General features: G+C 50.0%; 1 protein-coding gene across 1 annotated transcript in view; it reads left to right on the top strand.

Moving 5' to 3' along the window:
• The window catches only part of CREB3L2 (cAMP responsive element binding protein 3 like 2), a 113,491-nt gene extending 98,284 nt beyond the window's left edge, over nt 1-15,207 (top strand). The window contains exons 9-12 of the mRNA XM_008150493.3: nt 8,218-8,317; nt 8,552-8,678; nt 9,049-9,265; nt 11,023-15,207. Of these exons, the coding sequence (XP_008148715.1) occupies nt 8,218-8,317; nt 8,552-8,678; nt 9,049-9,265; nt 11,023-11,098 (520 nt within the window). The 3' untranslated portion in view covers nt 11,099-15,207. The remainder of the gene's footprint in view (nt 1-8,217; nt 8,318-8,551; nt 8,679-9,048; nt 9,266-11,022) is intronic.
• Nucleotides 15,208-18,965: the final 3,758 nt, after the last annotated feature.

Consider the following 18,965-nt stretch of genomic DNA (forward strand, 5'->3'; position numbering starts at 1 on the left):
TGTGGCGTTGTCCTTTGGAGGTAGCTGGACTGAAGTAGAGGTGACTGCTGAGTGACTGGGAACCTGGGTCACCAGAAGTGGGATGGGACACCTTGGGTGCCATTGTTTCCTGTGATAGGACATGGTGGGAAAGGTGAATGAGAATTTCATCATTGACCAAATTAAAGAAAAAATTATACCTCTTTCATGATACGGAAACCAGACAACCAATGGGTCTGGGCTGCCTGTCACTGTTTGAGCCAATTCAGCAGAGACAGGGTTGAATCATATATGAGCGTTTATTCCAGTAATGCCCGCAGGATGGGAGAGCAGCAGGTCATCCACAAAAATCCGCTCTCCCCTCTCTCCGCCCTCCCCCGCCCCAATAAGCCAGCTGCTTATATTGGGTAGAAGGACAAAGATTACATGGGGAAGTGGGCAAAAGGAATAGGAATGGGCATGCAAAATGGGTGTGATGGTTACAGTTTTACAGGCAATGTGGGCTGGGGTTTTGCAAAGGGCTTGGAGTTTGCAAAGGGCTGGCACCTCTGGTTTCTGCAACCAGGTTGTTAATCTTTCCATGATAATAGGCAGCTCCCTATGGGGAGGAGGGGCAGCATTTCCAAGTGAGCTCCCAGGTCCCGAATACAACTCCCAGCCAGGTTACACCGTGCTTTCTTAAATCAGAACAAAACACTCAGGCTTAACAGGGCATGGTTAATATTTCTTATTTTATTTCTTCTTTTTTAAATTTCTTTATTGATTAAGGTATCACATATTTGTCCTCATCCCCCCCCCATTCCCATCCCAAACCCCTCCTTACGTATGCCCCCACCCCCCTGTTGTCCATGACGTTGGTTAGGCTTATATGCATGCATACAAGTCCTTTGGTTGACCTCTCCCCTTTTCCCCCACCCTCCCCTACCTTCCCTCTGAGGTTTGACAGTTTATTTTATTTCTTATAACTGATAGCTAGTCCCCACTATTCTATTTCTGCCTCTAACGTTACTATTTCTGTGCTGCACTCCACAAGGGACTTTTCCATCCAGATGAAAATGAGTGCTCAGATTAGAGTCGGCTCTGAACCTTTTGGTTTATACCGTCCTCAGCAGCAGCCACCTAGCATAGTATAGGTTTCTAGGTGAAAAGGCTCTATTAGCTGAGCTCAGAACCGGGTGAGGATGGGGACAGAGAGGAGATGAGGTCCTCTAAACCCTTCTGCAGCCTTCCCCCCGGGGCCTCTGGAGCCGAGCTGAGACGGTGTGGAAGCACCTTCGCACTTCTGCTGAGGCGGTCCAGTAATTGCGCGTCCTCGGGAAATGTGTGAGATGAGAGAGCGTTTCCCAGGGGGCCTCCTTCCCACGCTCAATCAGGAAATGCATTTTCACTTACAAAGTGCAGGCGAGACCCGTGTATATCACTCCCCAGCTCCAAGTTGCAGGCTCTCTGGCCCTGCCCTGGTCTCATTCCTGAGAAATCCTGTGTTTCCCCTTTGTATTCTTCTGCACAAGTGATACACACACACCGCCCAGCCCAGCAGTTTTCGGGATTTGTGACTCAGTTTGTTCTATTCGTTTTTTATTTTGCTGGGAGTCCCCCTCCTGGAGCCCTGGTTTGTAGAATCACAGGAGCTTAGATTTCAGTTGTAGTTTAGAGATCATCTTATTTAACTTCTAATCACTTCATTTCTCAGAAGGGGAAACTGAGGCCCCGTGAGGTTAAGGCCATCCAGACATTTAGAGGTAGAATGGGGTTCACTCAGCTACTTACCTTGGTTTCTGGTCTGCTGTGCCCCTTTCTCCTATGAGGACACTGCCCTTCCGAAGCACAGGGCCAAGTTTAGACCTGAACAAGAGGGCCTTGCTTTCGAGGACCCTGTCTCTCCTCTAGCCACACCCCTCTGACAGGATGAGTGGTCAGCAGGACCAAGGGGATGTGTCTATCCAGAGCTGTACCCCTTCAGACCATACCCTGGTACCTGGGACCCTGCAATTCCCTGCTCCAAGGGTCTTAGTCCGTTTCCAGGGCCTGTGTGGATCTCTCCTCAAACAAAATCTGTTCTATGAAGGGTTGACCAGGACATCAGAGGGTGATGTCCATTAAGCCAATGGGTGACTAAATGCCACTCTTTGTGAGCACTGAGTATGGAGTTTGAACCTTGGCAGTGTGTGCCTGGAATCCTGCACTGTGTGTCAGGTCTGGGGTTGCATTTGGTCTGATTTACAGAAGTCATGAGATTCCTGGGTCAGAGACAAAGGACTTTATTACTCCTAGCATAGCAGCAGCATGAGCATCAATTCTCCTTGCCCCCGCGTTCCACGATGAATCTGGGTAGATGCAGTGTTCTCAGCGGGTTTCTGTACACAGCTAAGAAACTCTGAGCTTGGGGAATCCACTGCTTTTATAGCAGGCAGTAAATAAGCCCACTTTTCTGCTCAGGGGGAGGCATTACCTCATCTCTCAAGGTTACCAGCTTCATAAATAACCCATGTTGTGTCCCATGGAAAAGCACAGTCAGGGCCTTACAGTCATGGCATAGTCAGTACAACATGTAGGAGCAGGAGAGACCCAAGGAAGACTATGTCTCCTGGCTGTTGTGGGGCACAACCAGAGATGAGAAGTGGAGGGGAGCAGGCTGTAACCAGGAGTGTTCTGCCCTTACCACTGCTTTTTGGCAAGGAACCCTGGGAGCCCAAGAATTCTAAACCTGGCCTTGGAGGGAGCTAGAAGAAGCAGGTGTTGGGGGCACCTGAAGGCAGAGTTTGCCTGGCTTGGGGTAGGTTGGATGAGTCTCATTTCTACCCTTTCCCCAGACCTCATGGGAACCCTACTTGTCCTGACATATATCTCTGTTGTTATCAGAAATAAGAATTCCTCAATTTTTCCTTGTGACCTTCATACTAGGTCTAGTCCTCTCTGTCTAACGCTACTTTTCTTGTTCTTTAAAAGTATGTCTATGAAGAGGGCCTAGTCTGAAGCTCCCAGCACAGCAAGTAATTGGGAACTACCAGTTCATTCTTCTTCCCCTGTCTTGGTTTCTGACTCCAGTGGGAAATTAGGCACTTGAACGTTCAAAGTATAATGTACAAAAACGTTATGACTGTTCTCTCTCTCTGTAAGTTAAGGAAGCAGAAAAAAAACAAAATTAAATCAAATACAAAGAAAATACATGAGTCTGTTGATACATTTCCCAGTTATTATAAGATTGTGTCTCACACTGTCGCTACTTTTGAATGTTTTGCCCAGTTTCCTTTGATACGCCCCCCCAAGATACAGGGTGATGCTTTATTTTGGGCAAGACTGGCATCTTCTTTCAACTGCTCTTTTGCAAGAAACTGTATGAGGACAGCCTCTAGGCTTATTTTTACACCTCATCACAGGACAAAAATCCACATTTTCGGTTTGCGTGTTGGACACTCCGATTTAACAAGTCGTGTGAAATCTCTTGGCCCAGATAAACGTTTGCTAAGAGTACTCCTTTCTCTAAATTAAGACCTTACTCCCAGAAGCCCACGAATTCATTAAGCCATAATTAGCCATGATCACCGATGATACGGAATATAGTGATCCAGGAGAAGTTATATTGAGCTTTGGGACACACTCTTGGGTCTGCCCTCTGGTTTGTTTTATAGCTTTTTGTTTTAAAATAGATCTTTCATTCATCTGGTGGCTGCGGTTTCTCTATCTAGCCCTTCCTGCAAGCAGGGTCCCCGTGTCACCTGTGCTGGTTGTGGCCCTGTCCCGGGGACTTCTGGGAGAGTGCCACCTACCCCAGAGCACGCCGGTTAGGAGGGCCCAGGCGTTCCCGTAAAGAGGCCCGGCTTCGTCTGTCACCATGGAGAGACACTGCAAGCACTCTTCAAAGGGGTGCTGCTTCAGCACACCCAGGGTCCCCCAGAAGGGCTCCTCTCACCACTCTGTCAGCTGATGAAGTCAAGGGAATTAACTTCGACCAGCGGCCTAAACGTGGGACTTTCATGGTTACCAGAGGAAAGGCACAGAGCAGTGGCACTGAGATCTAAGCTCAGGTTCCTTTGCTGTGGGAGCCTATTCCCCCCCCCCCCCCCCACACACACACACACACACAGTGACTGTACCAGCTTAGCCATCCTGAAGCCATCACATCAGCTCTTCCGGGGGCCACAGAGAGATGGGTCGTCTAGTTTCCGTTTCCGTCAACGAAGCCCAGGTTTGAGTCCCAGACGCCGGAGGTAGGGCGTGGAGGCAGGGCGTGGAGCACCGGGGAGACTTACCTGTCTCTTGCATCTTATCTTGGTCCATCCAGACAAGTGCCTCGAAGTGTGTCGTGGGCCCTTGTTGTTTATATTTGTGTCATGGTCACTGGAACTTGGTTAGTCCATGTCTCATTGCCACGGGCTGGGCTTTAATGTGGCTCTTCTAAGTGCGGCTTGGTCCCTGTTGATAGTAACCTTCCGTTATCTATCGGCGGACTCATCTCTTGGTTGGGCTCTTGTTGATATGATATTAATATCACTGGATTTAGGGAAATCTACTTAGCTAATAAGTATTTTGGAGGCTAATTTTATGAGGTTCTAGATTGGGGTACCAAGTTGTTGGAAGCACACGGGGTGTGGAGTCAGGTTTTGGTTTCCATCTTAGGTCTTCCATTTACTAGTTCTGTGTCTTTGAGACAATTGCTTGGTATCTACGCCTGTGAAGTTTCCAGAACTCCTTCGCTGTTGGTTTTCTCTCCTTATGACAAAAATGAGTGTTGTATGAATGGATATGAATTTCCTTGACTTTATCAGACCACAGAAGTCTACCTAGATTTTCGGGGTGGGTGAGCTAACCCACTTTCCTTGGGGGGAACCACTCCTGGCTGCTGATGGGTGTGGCCTTCGCAGCCCATCACTTCCACCATCCGTCCGGGTCACCCTCGCCAGTCGCAGTGAGGAGCAGCAGCAAACAGCCGTTATAAGTCACTGTTGCTCTCCACCAAAATTTCAAACTAAAGTATCTCTTTTAAACCACGTGTTTGCTCATCTTAAAGAGTTGGATTATAAACTGCCAGGGACCACTATCCACCCAGTCTCACTGGCAGTGGATTTGAGTCTGGAGAGGACGTGCTGACAGATGCCAAGAAGGGGGCAACCCAAACCGTGGGCAGGCGCCTTCTCTGCTGGCCCAGCCAGCCTGAGCCGATCCTTCTCCCCAACCTGCAGCACGTGGCCTAGGCATTGTGCCATTGTGGTTCAGGCGTGTCTGGCCTGCGAGCCGTCTGTTTGTAGGGGGGACCGTGGAGCCTCCTGGAAGACTCTTCCTTCTAGGCCTCATGATCTCAGCCAGAAATGGAAAGGGAAGCGTGATTTCGAGGATTGGATAGACTTGGTTTTCTCGGTGGTTCACATTCTGAAGTCTGGGCAGGAGCAGGGGATGGGCAGGGAGGAGGTGTGGGAAGATTGTGGGTGAATAGGGACAATTGGTAAAAACAGAAATGGTGGTTTCACTTTAAAAACACCTTAAGACTTTAGAGCAAAGTAAATGGCTTCGGCACTACCGGGAAAGCTGCTGTCGTACAGAAGCCTGGATGGAGAAACGTCCCCCACTGTGCGCAGAGCACAGCTGAATTTGGGCGCCTCGGCTGCCAGCAGGAGCACCTGTGGAGCGGAGGTGCCCAGCAAAGGTGGCATCCGTCACTCACAGAAGTGGCTCGTCAGCAGGCAGCCCAGGAAACAGGGAGGCCCCTTGCCATAGTTTAGCTGGCAACAACCACCTTATTACCTGGTGCCACGGGAGGTGCTGGAATACCAAAGAAAAAAAAAAAAGAGGGTTTGTGCACGTGGGCCATCCGGGTCTTTTCTGTGTGCTCACCTGTCTGTCTGCCCCAGGACTTCCAGAAAACATCAGAGAGAACCCAGCGGGGCTTTGGGGCTGGCACAGATGGTGGTTACTAACATGCGTGCTCCTGCGGCCCCAGCTCAGCTCTGCAAAGGAGAGCTCGCCAGGAAGTGGGTGTGCAGTCGGTCACTCAGCTCTCAGTTTAGGGAAGGCAGCCGCGCAGGGGAAAGAGTGGGCACTCTTGGGAGGTGCTGGGAGAAGAGAGAAAAAGGGCGGTGAGGAAAAATACTTGCTGCGTCCTGTGATCATTTAGTTGCAAATGTTTTCTTTCTTCCAGCCTTACGAGGTATAGTTAACACATAAAATTGTAAGATATTTAAAGAGCACAGCGTGATGATTTGAAATACATAAACACTGTGAAAGGAATTCCCACACTGAGTTAATACATCTAATACCTCACATATTTACCTTTTTATTTTTAATTTTTTTGGTCAGAACATTAAAGTTTTCCTCTCGTAGCAAATTTCAATTACACAATACAGTGTTATCACTGTAGTCACCATGCTGGACATTAGATCCTTAGACCTTATTAATCTTACAGCTGGTAGTTTGTACCCTTTTACCAACCTCTCCCTGTTCTCTCCACCTCCTAGCCCCAGACAACCACTTTTCACTTTCCTACTCTGTTTTTCTGAGTTTGACTTTTTAAAAAATGTTATTTTACATATTCCTGGTATTTGTCTTTCTCCGCCTGGCTTATTTCACTTAGCACAGTGCCCTCCAAGGTCACTTATGTTGTCACAAACGACAGGATATCTTTAAGTAGAATTTAAGGCAATCACGCTACCAGTATTTCTCAGCTGTGAGTAACGTACAAAACACTTCCAAAGACTGAATCAGGTCTCAACTACGTGTGATTATATTTCTAGAAAACCACAAAGCAACAAATTTACAGCTAAGTCCTTAAAAATGTCCACATAAAAGAATTTCAATGAATGATATTAATGAATGGGATGAATGACTTTGTTTTGCTTGAGTCAAAATCATGGCACAGGGTAAAAGTACAGTGTCGTTGGGACCACACACAGATATTTGGGTTCAGCAAGCCGCCCCCGCATGTGCTCAGGGTGGCTCCCATCTGCCGCCACTCTTAGCCATTTAACTGCGGAAAGCAGTATTGCCCTACAGCCAGCTCGTTCTTACCTGGTGTACACCCAGGAGACACCTTTCAGTGGCACTTGCCGGGAGATGCTGCAACCCCTGGGCCCCCGGCCTGCCCTTCAGGCCCCTGGAAGTTATTCAGGAGATAGACGGCACCGAGAGGCAACTTAGCTGTGAAGGCTTAGTGTTTCCCGGTGAACTCGTCTGGCTTTCTCAAGTCACATCACAGCGTGAAACTCTTTGAGACTCAAGGAAAAGCATCTGCTTGTAAAATCTTTCCACTTTGCCTTGCGCATTGGGCTTGGGGAAGAGGGGAAGAGCTCATGTAAAATTCATCTCTGAGACTCTGATTCAGGAGGGTGTGTTGTGAACTCCTTGCCTGCGGCGTGCCGTGTTCGGGGTTTGCCAGGAATTTCACCACCTGCTCTCTCTGTGATCCGAAGGTACTCAGAGCAGAACAGACGATTCTCATCCCAAGCCCTCCCCTTTAGTAAGATTATGCACGGTCCAGTTTTGGGGGTAGGACACTCCTTTTGCTCCTGCTCCCTGTCTCTTCCGAGAGAAAGATCAGAGCCCGTGTCGGAGGCTGGTTCCGAGAGCCTGGCTCTGAGCCGTGGGCCGGGGAGCAGGCTGCTTGACTCTCATGCTCTGGCTTCCCCTTCGGCTGTGGCGGTGCCCCGAGCCTCCAGAGGCCTCGGGCTGCAGGTGCGTGCTGTGTGCCTCCCCGCCGTGCTGGTTTGCCCTCGTTCTCTCTTTCTTCAAGTCTCCACCGAGGGCGGCTCTGTGAGAGCTGTGTCCTCTCCAGTCAGGGCCGCCGCCTCTGCTCACTCCTCCCATGTTCTCTGCTGGGCATTTCCCTCCTCTCTTTGCTTTTCTCCTTTCTCACACCTCTTCGGTGTTTCTCTTCTTTGGGCAGATGAATTCCCTGTGTCACCATCACCAGCCGGTCAGAATGGTCTTTCTGCTTTTCCCCCAATGGCTGACCCACAAGTCCTGAGGCATCAGGGATGATTTGGGGGGGGGGGGAGGGAGTGTTCACCTCTTAGAACAGCCCAGAACTGGGCAGCTGTGGAAGCGACTGATTTGAGCCCCAGGAGGCGCTGTAGCAGCGGCCCTGGAAGGCACTGGTGTCCCCTGTTCTTCCATGGGGGGCTGTCCCTGCGCTCTTTCTTCCAATTCGGACACGAAGCCACGGCGCCTGCCCTGGAGCTGGGGGCAGACCCCCCATGGCCTGTGTCATCTCTGAGACCCCTCGTGGTTCTGTTCCTTTACCCGCAGGGCTCTCCTCCAGCAACTGCAGAAGCTGCAGACTCTGGTGATGGGCAAGGTTTCTCGCACTTGCAAGTTGGCCGGCACGCAGACGGGCACCTGCCTCATGGTGAGTTTCCCGAAGGGACACGCCATAACCGCCCGCCCACTCCCCGGTCTCCGCCTCTCCCCAGCCTGCCAGGTCCAGGGGCCGTGGGGCCGGACGAACCGCGCAGCGCGGGCCTGGTCCGGCTGCTGGCCGGGGGAGGGGAGGCTCTCTCCCTGGGCCTCCCCGTGCTGCGGACGGAAAGGCGTGCTCGGTGGACCTTGGAGTTGACACCCCCGTGTTCTCCCTCACCTGCAGGTGGTTGTGCTGTGCTTTGCCGTGGCGTTCGGCAGCTTCTTTCAGGGCTATGGGCCCTATCCTTCTGCCACCAAGATGGCCCTGCCCAGCCAGCATTCCATGCCGGAGCCGTACACCGCCTCCGTGGGTAAGGCCGCACTCAGCATGCGGGGAGGGTCTCCGTTTCATTCCTCTGGAGCTTTCTGGAAGCTCACCTTTCTGAAGGGGGTCTTATCTGAACGTCTGATTTTAAAAACGTGATGAAAGTGTAGCTTCTCCATTGAAGAGCGGGAAGGGGTGGGGGGCAGGGGTCATGCCCCCTTGCTGGGTTTCCCCTTGTGCCCCTCCCCCATTGGGCTGAGGCACCGCTGGGAATTCTGTACAACTCAGCGGAGCACACATTACAACCACGGCTCACGACTATGTTCCCTGGCAAATTGTCAGCTGCCCCAGCCCAGGGGGACGTGCTGTGCCCTCGTGGTGTCTCCCTAACACCTGGTACTTTGCTTTGCCCTCAGTGAGATCCAGGAACCTGCTCATCTACGAGGAGCATTCTCCCCTGGAGGAGCCGTCCAGCCCGGCCTCGGCCGGGGAGCTTGGCCGCTGGGACAGAGGCTCCTCCCTGCTCAGGGCGTCGGGGCTGGAGTCCAGGCCGGACGTGGATCTTCCCCATTTCATTATCTCGAACGAGAGCAGCCTGGAGAAGTCAGTGCTGTGGGAGCTCCAGCAGCACCTGTGAGTCCGGGACACAGACCGCTCTCCTCCGCTGCACTGGTCAGGGTCAGGGGTCAGCAGCCTCGACTGCGGGCTGAGACTCTCTCATAGGCCTAGTCAGTCCTTCTGCTCTTTCAGGACCGATTTCTGGAGGGTGTACTATTTGCCATTAACTGCCCTTGGTAGAGATGGGAAAAGACGCCCCTGTCTGCTATGTCACTGGGGAGCTGGCAGCGCAGGCTCCATGATGTGGGGGAAGGGCTTGCGCCCCTTCCTCACTCTCTCCTCGTCCCCCCAAAGCCGCGTGAGTAAACACACAGTCAGTCCCAGAAGGATGCTTGCCATGCAAATGCAGCCTAAGACACCTTCTCTAGCTTCCTTCCAGCTAACATATATGTTACGCTATATGTCATTATGTAAGTAAACATGCATGAGTTGTAATTACATATTTCTGTTGAGGGCACCATTGAAGAGACGCTGCATGTTCGTGCTTCCGTATTGAAAGTAGCACATTTGGCTCCGGTTCTCCATGAGTTGTTGCCCTTAGTCACGGAGAAACGTCCCTTTGTAAACGTAAAGGCTCACAGGGGTGCCAGGTGTTGTTGTGTGAGGGGCGGTGCCTGGGATGGCAGACGGCACAGGAGGGGTCTGCATGCGCACTCCGGGTTGCGGGTTGCGCGGTGTGGTTGGGGAAGGAGCTGAATGGCCTCTGCCCCGCGCCTCCCAGAAATGACGCTATTCCAATGGGTGCGGAGAGATTCCGTTTCTAATTCTTCAGCTTTCTCCCCCTAACGCTGCGGGAAGGTTCCTGATGACATATACCTTTCCAGATTTACATCACACCTGCATATTTAACGTGTCCTGGCACTTAACCATTTAAGCACTAAGCAAATATGATACATAAATCTCATTAATTACTTTAAGAGGTTATTATTATTCCACTATAGAGAAATTGTAGGGCTGTGGAGACTCAACTGCTTGAGCATTTAGTTCCTGACACAAGTCGCCTTGCCTCTTAGCTCAGCTATCCAGGCCCAATTGAAATATGCTTGTTTGGGATGTCACCTGGGCATGGGCCTGCCTATTCCTCCTTCGAGTGCCTAGGACTCTCCAGGCTGTTACACAATCCTATATAATAAAGAGCTAATATGCTAATTAGACTGGGCGGTGGAACGACCTTCCAGAATGACCAGTAGGGGGGGAAGGGGATGGGGCCATGGGGCAGCAAGGCAGCCTGGGCTGTGAGGGCTGAGCCCCTTGCATGGATTTCGTGCATCGGGCCTCTAGTTTAATAATAATGTAGTTATTTTCTGTTGTATATTTATTATTTCCAGTTACTTATTTGGGGGCTTTAGGGGAGCTTTATTGGGATTATTTGCTATGCTAGAACAGGGATCAGCTTTATCCTTCTGTTTTGCCCTCCCCAGGGTCTAGCTATCCTCAGTCAATACAGTACTTTAAAGCACCCTCAGTAAATACAGTACTTTAAAGGGCCCTCAATAAATGCAGCACTTTAAAGCAGTGTACACCAGATCAGTCTGAAACTGCCATCTTTAGTCTCTGGGCGGGGGTCTCTCCCCTTGGGTGGGGATGGGTGAAGGTGGTGACGAGGACAGTGGCCAGGCTGGTAGTGGGAGACTTTGGGAACGGAGAGTTGCTGCTGGGTGGGAAGGAACCGGGGCCACGCTTGGGCCAGCCTGCAAAGTCGTAGTCAGGGACTGATCCTGTCTCCAACCCAGTGTGGCTGAGACTGCTTTTTCCTCTCGATGCCTTCACAGGGTCAGCGCCAAACTGGAGGGGAACGAAACACTAAAAGTGGTCGAACTCGACAGGAGAGTGAACGCCACCTTCTGAGAGGCGTCTCCACCACCCTCCCTCTCTTGGCTCTGCTTTTACTTCCCAAACCACCTTTGTTTTAAGCTTTTCCTTATTCCCACCCAACACGGATGAAGACATGGACGAGCAGTCGTGGCTTTGGCTGGGAGGACAGCCTGCGATTTCCACCTGCGGTGAGAGCCCTCCCCCTGCAGCCCCGAGGCCCTCCCTGCAAGGGGAGCCGGCATCTCCCCCTCCCTTTCGCTCCCTGCCTTAGGAAATTACGGTGGGGTCAGGCGTGGGAAGGTGGGCTTGTATCTACCGGGAGTGCTGAAAATCGACAGCCTGCTTCTCACCTGGGGGTGTGACCACCTCTTGGAAGAAGACGACTCTTCTTCATTGGAGACCCCACGCTCTGGCCACAAAGAGCTCAGGATGCCTGTTGGGATCTGGCGAAGCAGTGACTGATGTCCCGCCCCCCTCAGCCTGGTCTCCCGTGTGTCCGCCCCGTCAGCCCTGGAAGTGCCAGTGTGTCCAGTGAGCGCCCCGCCACTCTGCTCTGTCCAAGCCCTCCAGCCCTTGCCTGTGGTCCTCGCTCTGGGCCAGGGCCCCTCACATTCTCAGGCCGCAAGTGCAATGCCTGAAGGAATCAGGCTTCTCTACTCCAGGCGAACCTGCCCGTCTTGTTGCTTGTAGGACTTCTCCATGACCTGTGTCCCCTCACCCATAGATCCGCCTCCTGGCTTCTCCTCCCCGTTTGTAAATAGTATTTATTAGCTTGCGAGGCTTCCCGCTAGCAACCGCTGAAGAGATCCTCCCGCCAAGCCTGCAAAGTCTTGGGTTGGACTTGGGCGCGAGGAGGGCAGCCTAGACTCTGGGGTTCCCAGTCCTCCAGGCCCTGTTTCATTTCCTTTTCTTCTCCTTGTCCCTGGAGGCCTGTCACTGTGGGTGGGAAATCCCTGTAAGCATGTTCTCCCTAAGAATGGACTCCGAGGAAAGATGGCTCGAGCTTGTGATCTGTGGCCAGACGCTTTGTTGTCCTGTGCCCAGAGCAGAGCAGGGAGGGCCTGTCCGGACAACAGGCGTGTCGGACAACCTTGCTAGCATGTCTCTCCACACCTGCTCCTGGTCCCTCCTCCCCACCTCCCCCTACCCCCACTTTTACCCCCCTCTTCTGCCTCAACACAGGGGTTGGGCCTGAGGTCTGCTCCTGGGGTCGGAGCAGGTGACATTGTTATCTACAGTCTTACCTTTTATAGTCAGGTTTGGCTACTTCGCAGCTCACCCAAAGAGACGTAACCCCCACAACCTACTTTTATTTTATTTTTTAATGATTAAAGTAACTTTTGTAGTTTTTAAAATCTCTCCTCTTTCATACAGATAAGACAAGAAGTTGCCTTTTTATTGTATAATGTAGAAAGTTTGCCTTAAGTGTTTTTCCCTACTTGTAAAAGAATTAGCTTACATTTTGTATTTTGTTTTTAGTAGAAGCTGAAGGGCCTTTAGCTTTAACTCCTCTCTCTCTCTCTCTCTCTCTCTCTCTCTCTCTCTCTCTCTCTCTCTCTCTCTCTTCCACATTGTCATTGGAACCTGTGCTTAAGAGGGATCAAGCCCACAGCTGGGCCTTTTCCCTATCCCGTACAGGATTTGGTGTCGTTAGCATTGGCCATCATATCTCATAAGCAGATCTGTTTGTCCAGGTACATCTGGGGCTCAGTGCCAGGGACTCCTGAGTGTCCCTGCTGTGATGGAGAGTGTTCCAGACTGGGGGATGGCCAAGTTCATCTCCGCAGTGTGTGAATGCAGGGTCACGACTGCAGTGGTCCTGGTGGCCTTCTCGCTGCCCCTTACACTGGCCAGGGAGGGCTGGGACCCTCTGGGCTGTGCCTCCGGCTCCAGCTTCTCTCCTTTTCTTCTGCTCTGGATCCTCCGGGCCTGGATGGTGTCTGGTAACTGTGGCCCACCACCTACCCATCCCTCTCTGTAAAATGTCATGTAATGATCAGGCATAGGCAGCCTGGCCGAGGGGGGGGGGGGAGGGAAAAGGATTAACTCAAATAGTATTTGGATGATGCAAAAGGAAAGGTTCATAGTTGAGGTCAGAAGTGTGAGAATGGCTCAGCCCACCCACCTCTTGCACCAGCACCAGATGGGGTTTTAAGGCTCCTAAAGTAGCCAGCGTGGGGCACCTGCTTGTGTGAGAGAGGAGGGCGAGGGGAAGGGGCAGCACACTGGGAGCCTGCCCTGAGAGCCTCGAGGATTTCATTCTCTCCCTTGCCCACCCCTGCTTGACATCACTCTCGCCAGTGCATAGGTCATGCGTCACAGGGATGTAACTTGAAACCTATGCGATCTGATTAACCAATGTCACCCCAACAAATTTAATAAAAATAAATGAAAACAAATGGCTACACACTCTCCCCAAACCTCTGTCCAGCAGGGTATTCTCTCTGAGAAACCGTTCTTCTGATGAGAATCTGTATCTAGAGACAGGGGACATCAGCTGAGAGCTCAAATGGCCATTTTAAGGGGCTCCAAGAACTAATATTGCTGTTGTGTTGAGAAAAACCTCTGCCGTCCACTCCCTGCTTTGGGGAGTAAAGGAAATGAAACATGCTTTTAGGAGGATGTAATGGGGTCAGGAGACAAGAGGAGTTGGATAATAGTGGATGGGTCCCAAATAATTCATGGATGTGTGCACGTTTCTGTCCCGGGTTAAGCCCAGTTGTTTCCCCCTACAGAGTGGTCCGCAGACTGGTCAGTCAGTCCCTGGTGAGCCCTGGCGATTTCAAATAGTGGCAAGCGTTGGCTTCCAAATTCCAGTTTTGGAAAACAGGACACTGTTAGTGCAACCATAAACCACAGAGAGCAAATACCTCACTTGTCTAGATGTTAATTCTATTTCTCATCATGCAAGCAGCTTTTCCTCTTCCCTTTCTTTGATCACCCCCATTGAAGGAGATTGTTACAAACAATCAGAGAACAAGTACCTGTTTCCTGGATGAGGCCCCGATGACCCACACTCCCCAGCGTGGTTCTCTACTTTGCACTCAGAAGCGGAGACCGGAAATGAGAGGCCTGGGTGCGGGTTTGGGGAAGGAATCCCTGTGGAGTGCTGAGACCCGGGGCCTCATGCACACGAAATGTTCTAGGAACGTCTCACAGCTGAGCTGCGTTGCTCCTTCAGGGCAGCCGGCGGGGTGAGGGTCGGCCCCAGTGCAGGCACAATGAGGTGACCTGTTGGTTTATACCAGTGGCTTCAGTTTGGAGACCTGGTTTGTGGATTGTCAAAGCAGCTTTTAGCTCAAGTTACTTACCAGCCAATTATAAATACCGTGTTTTTTAATTCCTAAATCTCTCAGTGTAGCCTGGATGCCAAAAGAGGGCCGTGACTCTCCTGTGCCCATGGAATAGGAGTATTGATTGGTTCGTCTCTATTCAGGCAGCAAGTCGGAATCCAGAATTTTTGTCCCAAGTGTTTTATGAAGAACTGTCAGCACTACATGGCTCCTTCCTCTCATGTCCTCAGACCGAGCAAAACCACAAAGACTGGACCCGCCTCTCAGGGCCCGCTCCTCTGAACACACCTGTCCCGTGAGCGTGCGCTTGAGCACGCTGCACAAAGAGACATCCTGAGAGGAGGTGGACCATCCACGCTGGCCTTGCCGACATGGGGAGGCTGGAGATGGGGAGGAGGCTTGCAGCCTCCCCTGGCGGCCAGAAGGCACTCACTTGGTTCTGTTGAGCCCGGTCTTTGAGAACCTCTATTAGACACCAGCATGCCTGCTTGCAGAGCCTGCAGCCCCAGTGACAGTCATTTTATTTGAATGCTTTTTAGTGGAGACAATTAGGAAAAATATGATAGGATACCCCCGGCCCCCGAGGGCAGTATAGGAGAGAGCAGGGGGGCTGTGAAATGGGGGCAGTGAAGGAGCCAGAGACAGATTTTAGACTTTTCATTCATTCATTCATTCATTCATTCATTCATTCATTCATCATTCCTTCCTTCCTGAAGAACAGAGCTGCATGAGGCCCTGGGGAGTGAGGGAGGCTAGGAAAGATCATTAATCAGTAGCTATTCAAACACACAAGTGCTAGGATTCTTATTCTCTCTGTCTCTCTCTCTCTTTGTCTCTCTCTCTCTCTCTCTCACACACACACACACACACACACACACACACACACACACACATTCCTTCCTTGTCTTAAGACACTCATTTGTGCCTTACACGTGCCTTATAGATGAGCCCAGGATTACTGAGGACTCTCATCCTTGGGAGATTTTATATATAGCTTTGTAGTATTAGATTGAAGTGTGGGTGGGAGAAATAACTTTTTCTAAAGGCTCAAAAAGGGTTTCCTAAAAGTGAGCAATAACCAGATTTGTACATCAGCAGAAAAGAGGCAGAGTTATGTCCATTAGAAAATCCCATTTTGTAGAGGTGCAATTATATCCAAAAATGGGCAGCCGGGATTAAAGGTATTATAAATCCATATAGCAGAACATTTTTCTCGATGCGAAGGAACCTGGCCCATTTGGGGATTAATGCACGATGCCTCCACGGCCAAAGGGTCAGCACTTAGCGCAGGCAAAATCCACGTGTTGTTTCCTTTGGTCATTTTGGGCGGCCTGAACTTCAGGAATGCTTTCTTTTCTCTTGGATTTGAGAAGGAAGGGAAAAAATATTTCTTGAGCACTTAACAAGTGCTGGGTGCTGTGCTAAATAAGCTTTAAGTCTTTTCATTTTATAGACGGACTAAACAAGGGCAACTGGTTACTCTGAGCCGGATAAACAGCTAAGGGGTATTGGAAGTGCCACAGTTTGAGCACATTCCGTGGTGTGAACATTGTAAACATGGACCTTCAACCTACACTGCTTAGGAAATATCTCTTTCGGATAAAACGCTTTGCGAGTCTGTGGAAAACACCAGCACTCTGACAAATTGTGAGTGACCCTTTTTAAACGACGCTGAGCAGACCCTGAACTGTATAGCTTTCATGTCTGTGCTGACAGCTGGGCTTCTCTCGTTTGTAACAGGTTATAAGACCAGCGGTGTTCAAGTCTAAAGACATTGCAAGTCTATTATCTGTTGTATCGTGCTGTTCTTTTCAATGACTTTTTATTCTTTATCATAGCTAAGTAAATACCAAAAAATATAAATGCTTTGTAACTTGTACTTAGTTTGGGGGAAAAAAACGAATTGAAATTGTTATGCTTTTTGTATTTCCATTTCTTGCAAATAAAAATATTTTTTTTCTTACATAGTAAATTGTTGTCCAGTCTCTAAGACCCCGGTAATCTGGTTTTAAGAGCAGTGGTTTGGGTGAGCGTGGATTTGCATGTGTGTGCCCACCCATTCTTTTCTGCTGATCTAGTTGAGCTGAAAGAAGCCTCGAGCAGCATTCTGAATGGGGTCTAGTGCTGAATCCAAAGCTCCGTTGGAGGCATATGGAGAAACGCAATTGTTTTCTCAGCCAGTCACAGGAAGAAAAACAGGATTCTCTAGAGATGTCTAGCCTGAGTGCTATTTCCGTTGTCTCCTCTTAGCTATTCCCTAACCAGGTTCCAGAAGCCTGTGCATCGGAATATGCTTTCCCGGTTCAGATACTTGAGAATGAGGGCGTGGACTTGAGCCAGAAGAGAAGGGCCCTTCATCATACGAACTTGAAGAGGATGCCTGCCACAGATTCATGCTCCAGAAATTCTGATGAAATGGTGGGTAAAGGTCAGAGTACTCAAGCAAAATCATCTTATCCCGCTGCAATCTGTGCTTTTACTATTGGGTTTAATCTTCTCCACTCAGAGGGAGTGGGGCTCCATCTAGCCTCAGGAAGGGTACCCAGGATGTCAGAGACCAAAGCCATGGACCGCGTTTACCTGGAAACAACAGAAAAACCAACAACATTTTTTTTTTGTTTCTGAGCAGCATGCCTAACCCTGCTTTGGGCTCCCGGGGCATTAGTTTCCCCGCTGCCTTTCCCCTCTGAGCACCTTGACCTTTTCTTCTTCTGTTCCTACACAGGGGCCTTTCCTTGCGGAGGCGTTAGTAAGACGTCCATCTCATTCTTTCCTACATTGGGAGCCCATTATGGAAGCCTCCCCCTTGTCATGCTGATATCTATCCAGTGATGTGTGGAGGGGGCAAATACTGCCAAATACTCTGTATTAGTCATGCCTTTATATTTCCTGTATTTCTGCTCCTTTGGCATCTGGGGCCTTGATGATCCAGGAAGGACTGTCCCTCTAGCCAGTTCCTAGAGAGAACAAAGGACTTGCCTAGAAGCATACCTTTCATCTGCAAACCAACCAATCCAGGGCCCCTACCCAGCCCCCTCCTCTAAGCTCTTACAGGGGCCACTATCACTCTGTCCTCATCACCCAGGGTCAGGTACGAGACAACCAGAGGCAATCCCTATGCCCCAGAACCTACTGCAATAATCCCAAGCAGCCAATCCTAAACCTGCTTACCTCACCTCTCCTTCCCACCTCTGGAAACCACAATAAAGGCTCTTGCCTACTTTTTCCTCTCCTCGCTCTGCTTCCTGACAGACCCTGGTGCTTTCCTGGGTGGCCCTACGTGGTGTAGCCTGCTCCCTCCTCTTGCAAACTGTGAGTAACAAACTATTTTTTCAAAGGCAATTGTCTCTTGATCTGTTGGCTTCACCATATCTGAATAATAATAAAACCTACATTTTAAAACACATGCCAAATCAGAGGCTGATCCAAGACTCCTGGGTATTTGGGGTTTCATGGGTGGGCCCACTAGGATTTAGGGGAACATGATGCAGATTTATTGTCTCCTTACACACTGGCTGCCACTTTTGTTTCAGAGAAGAAATTGTGAACTATAGAGGGCGAGGGGGCTTGTTCATGGGGACAAAGGTAAATCTGAAGGGAGGTGTCTAAGGCATAGTCCTGTGCTCAGGTTCCAGGGTAAATCAGACCTCGTGCCTCTGAAAATAAGAGCAATAGCAAGGAAACACTGGGATACAGTGAGGATGAGAACCCAGCCAGAGTCAGGGTTATGGGTTCTTGAGTTATACCATGAACTTGCTAGATTTGAGGGAAAGGAGACACTTATTGCCTATTACGTAACATGTGATTTTCATGTATGATCTTGTTTATTTCCTCCAAGATCTTTATGGAGGGTATATAGTTACCCCCTTTCACAGTTGATGAAACTGGAGTTCAGACAGAGCAAGAAACTTACTATGGTCACACACAGCAAATTACAGATGAGAGAGTTGGACCCTGGTCCTCACTCCAGGTCTATGGTCTTTAAACTACACTATACCGTTTTTAGGGTGTGAGCATATTTACTTGTAAAAATACAGGGTTAGTCCAGATCAGTTTCCAAACCCTTAGCTCAGGCACAAGGTTTCTGATTTGGTCCCAAGGTATTTCGAACAGTTAAAAATAATTGGATAACCTTCCAACATTTCAAAGATTTCTCAGAAAACTCCAGATTTCCATCTCCTCTTGAGACACTGGAAGACCCAGCAAGTTCAAAAGCTGAGTAATGGTAGCCCCTTAGATGGTGTAGGTCATCTTTGGGTGCCCATATATTCCCATTTATGTCACTTACCTGGTCTTTCTGTCATCTGAATTGATGGCTTCTATGTTAGATGGTGGCCGACTTTCTGAGGTTCACAAGAAATGGAATAAGTGGAAAATACTGTATTAGTTATGGGACTAGGACTTGGGGAGGGTGGTTAGTTTCACACCGCCCCCCCCCCCCCCCCCAGGAACAAGAAATGAGAGGCCTGAGTAGGGAGGTCTGGGCTGTGATCAGTGGAGGAGTCTGCACACTCCCTTCTTTGCACTACACACACACACACACACACACACACACACACACACACACACACACTGCAGTCTTGGTTCTGTTCTTCTTAGTTCCAGAG

The sequence above is a fragment of the Eptesicus fuscus genome, chromosome 14 (genome assembly GCF_027574615.1).
Source record: "Eptesicus fuscus isolate TK198812 chromosome 14, DD_ASM_mEF_20220401, whole genome shotgun sequence".
Classification (NCBI taxonomy): Eukaryota; Metazoa; Chordata; class Mammalia; order Chiroptera; family Vespertilionidae; genus Eptesicus; species Eptesicus fuscus.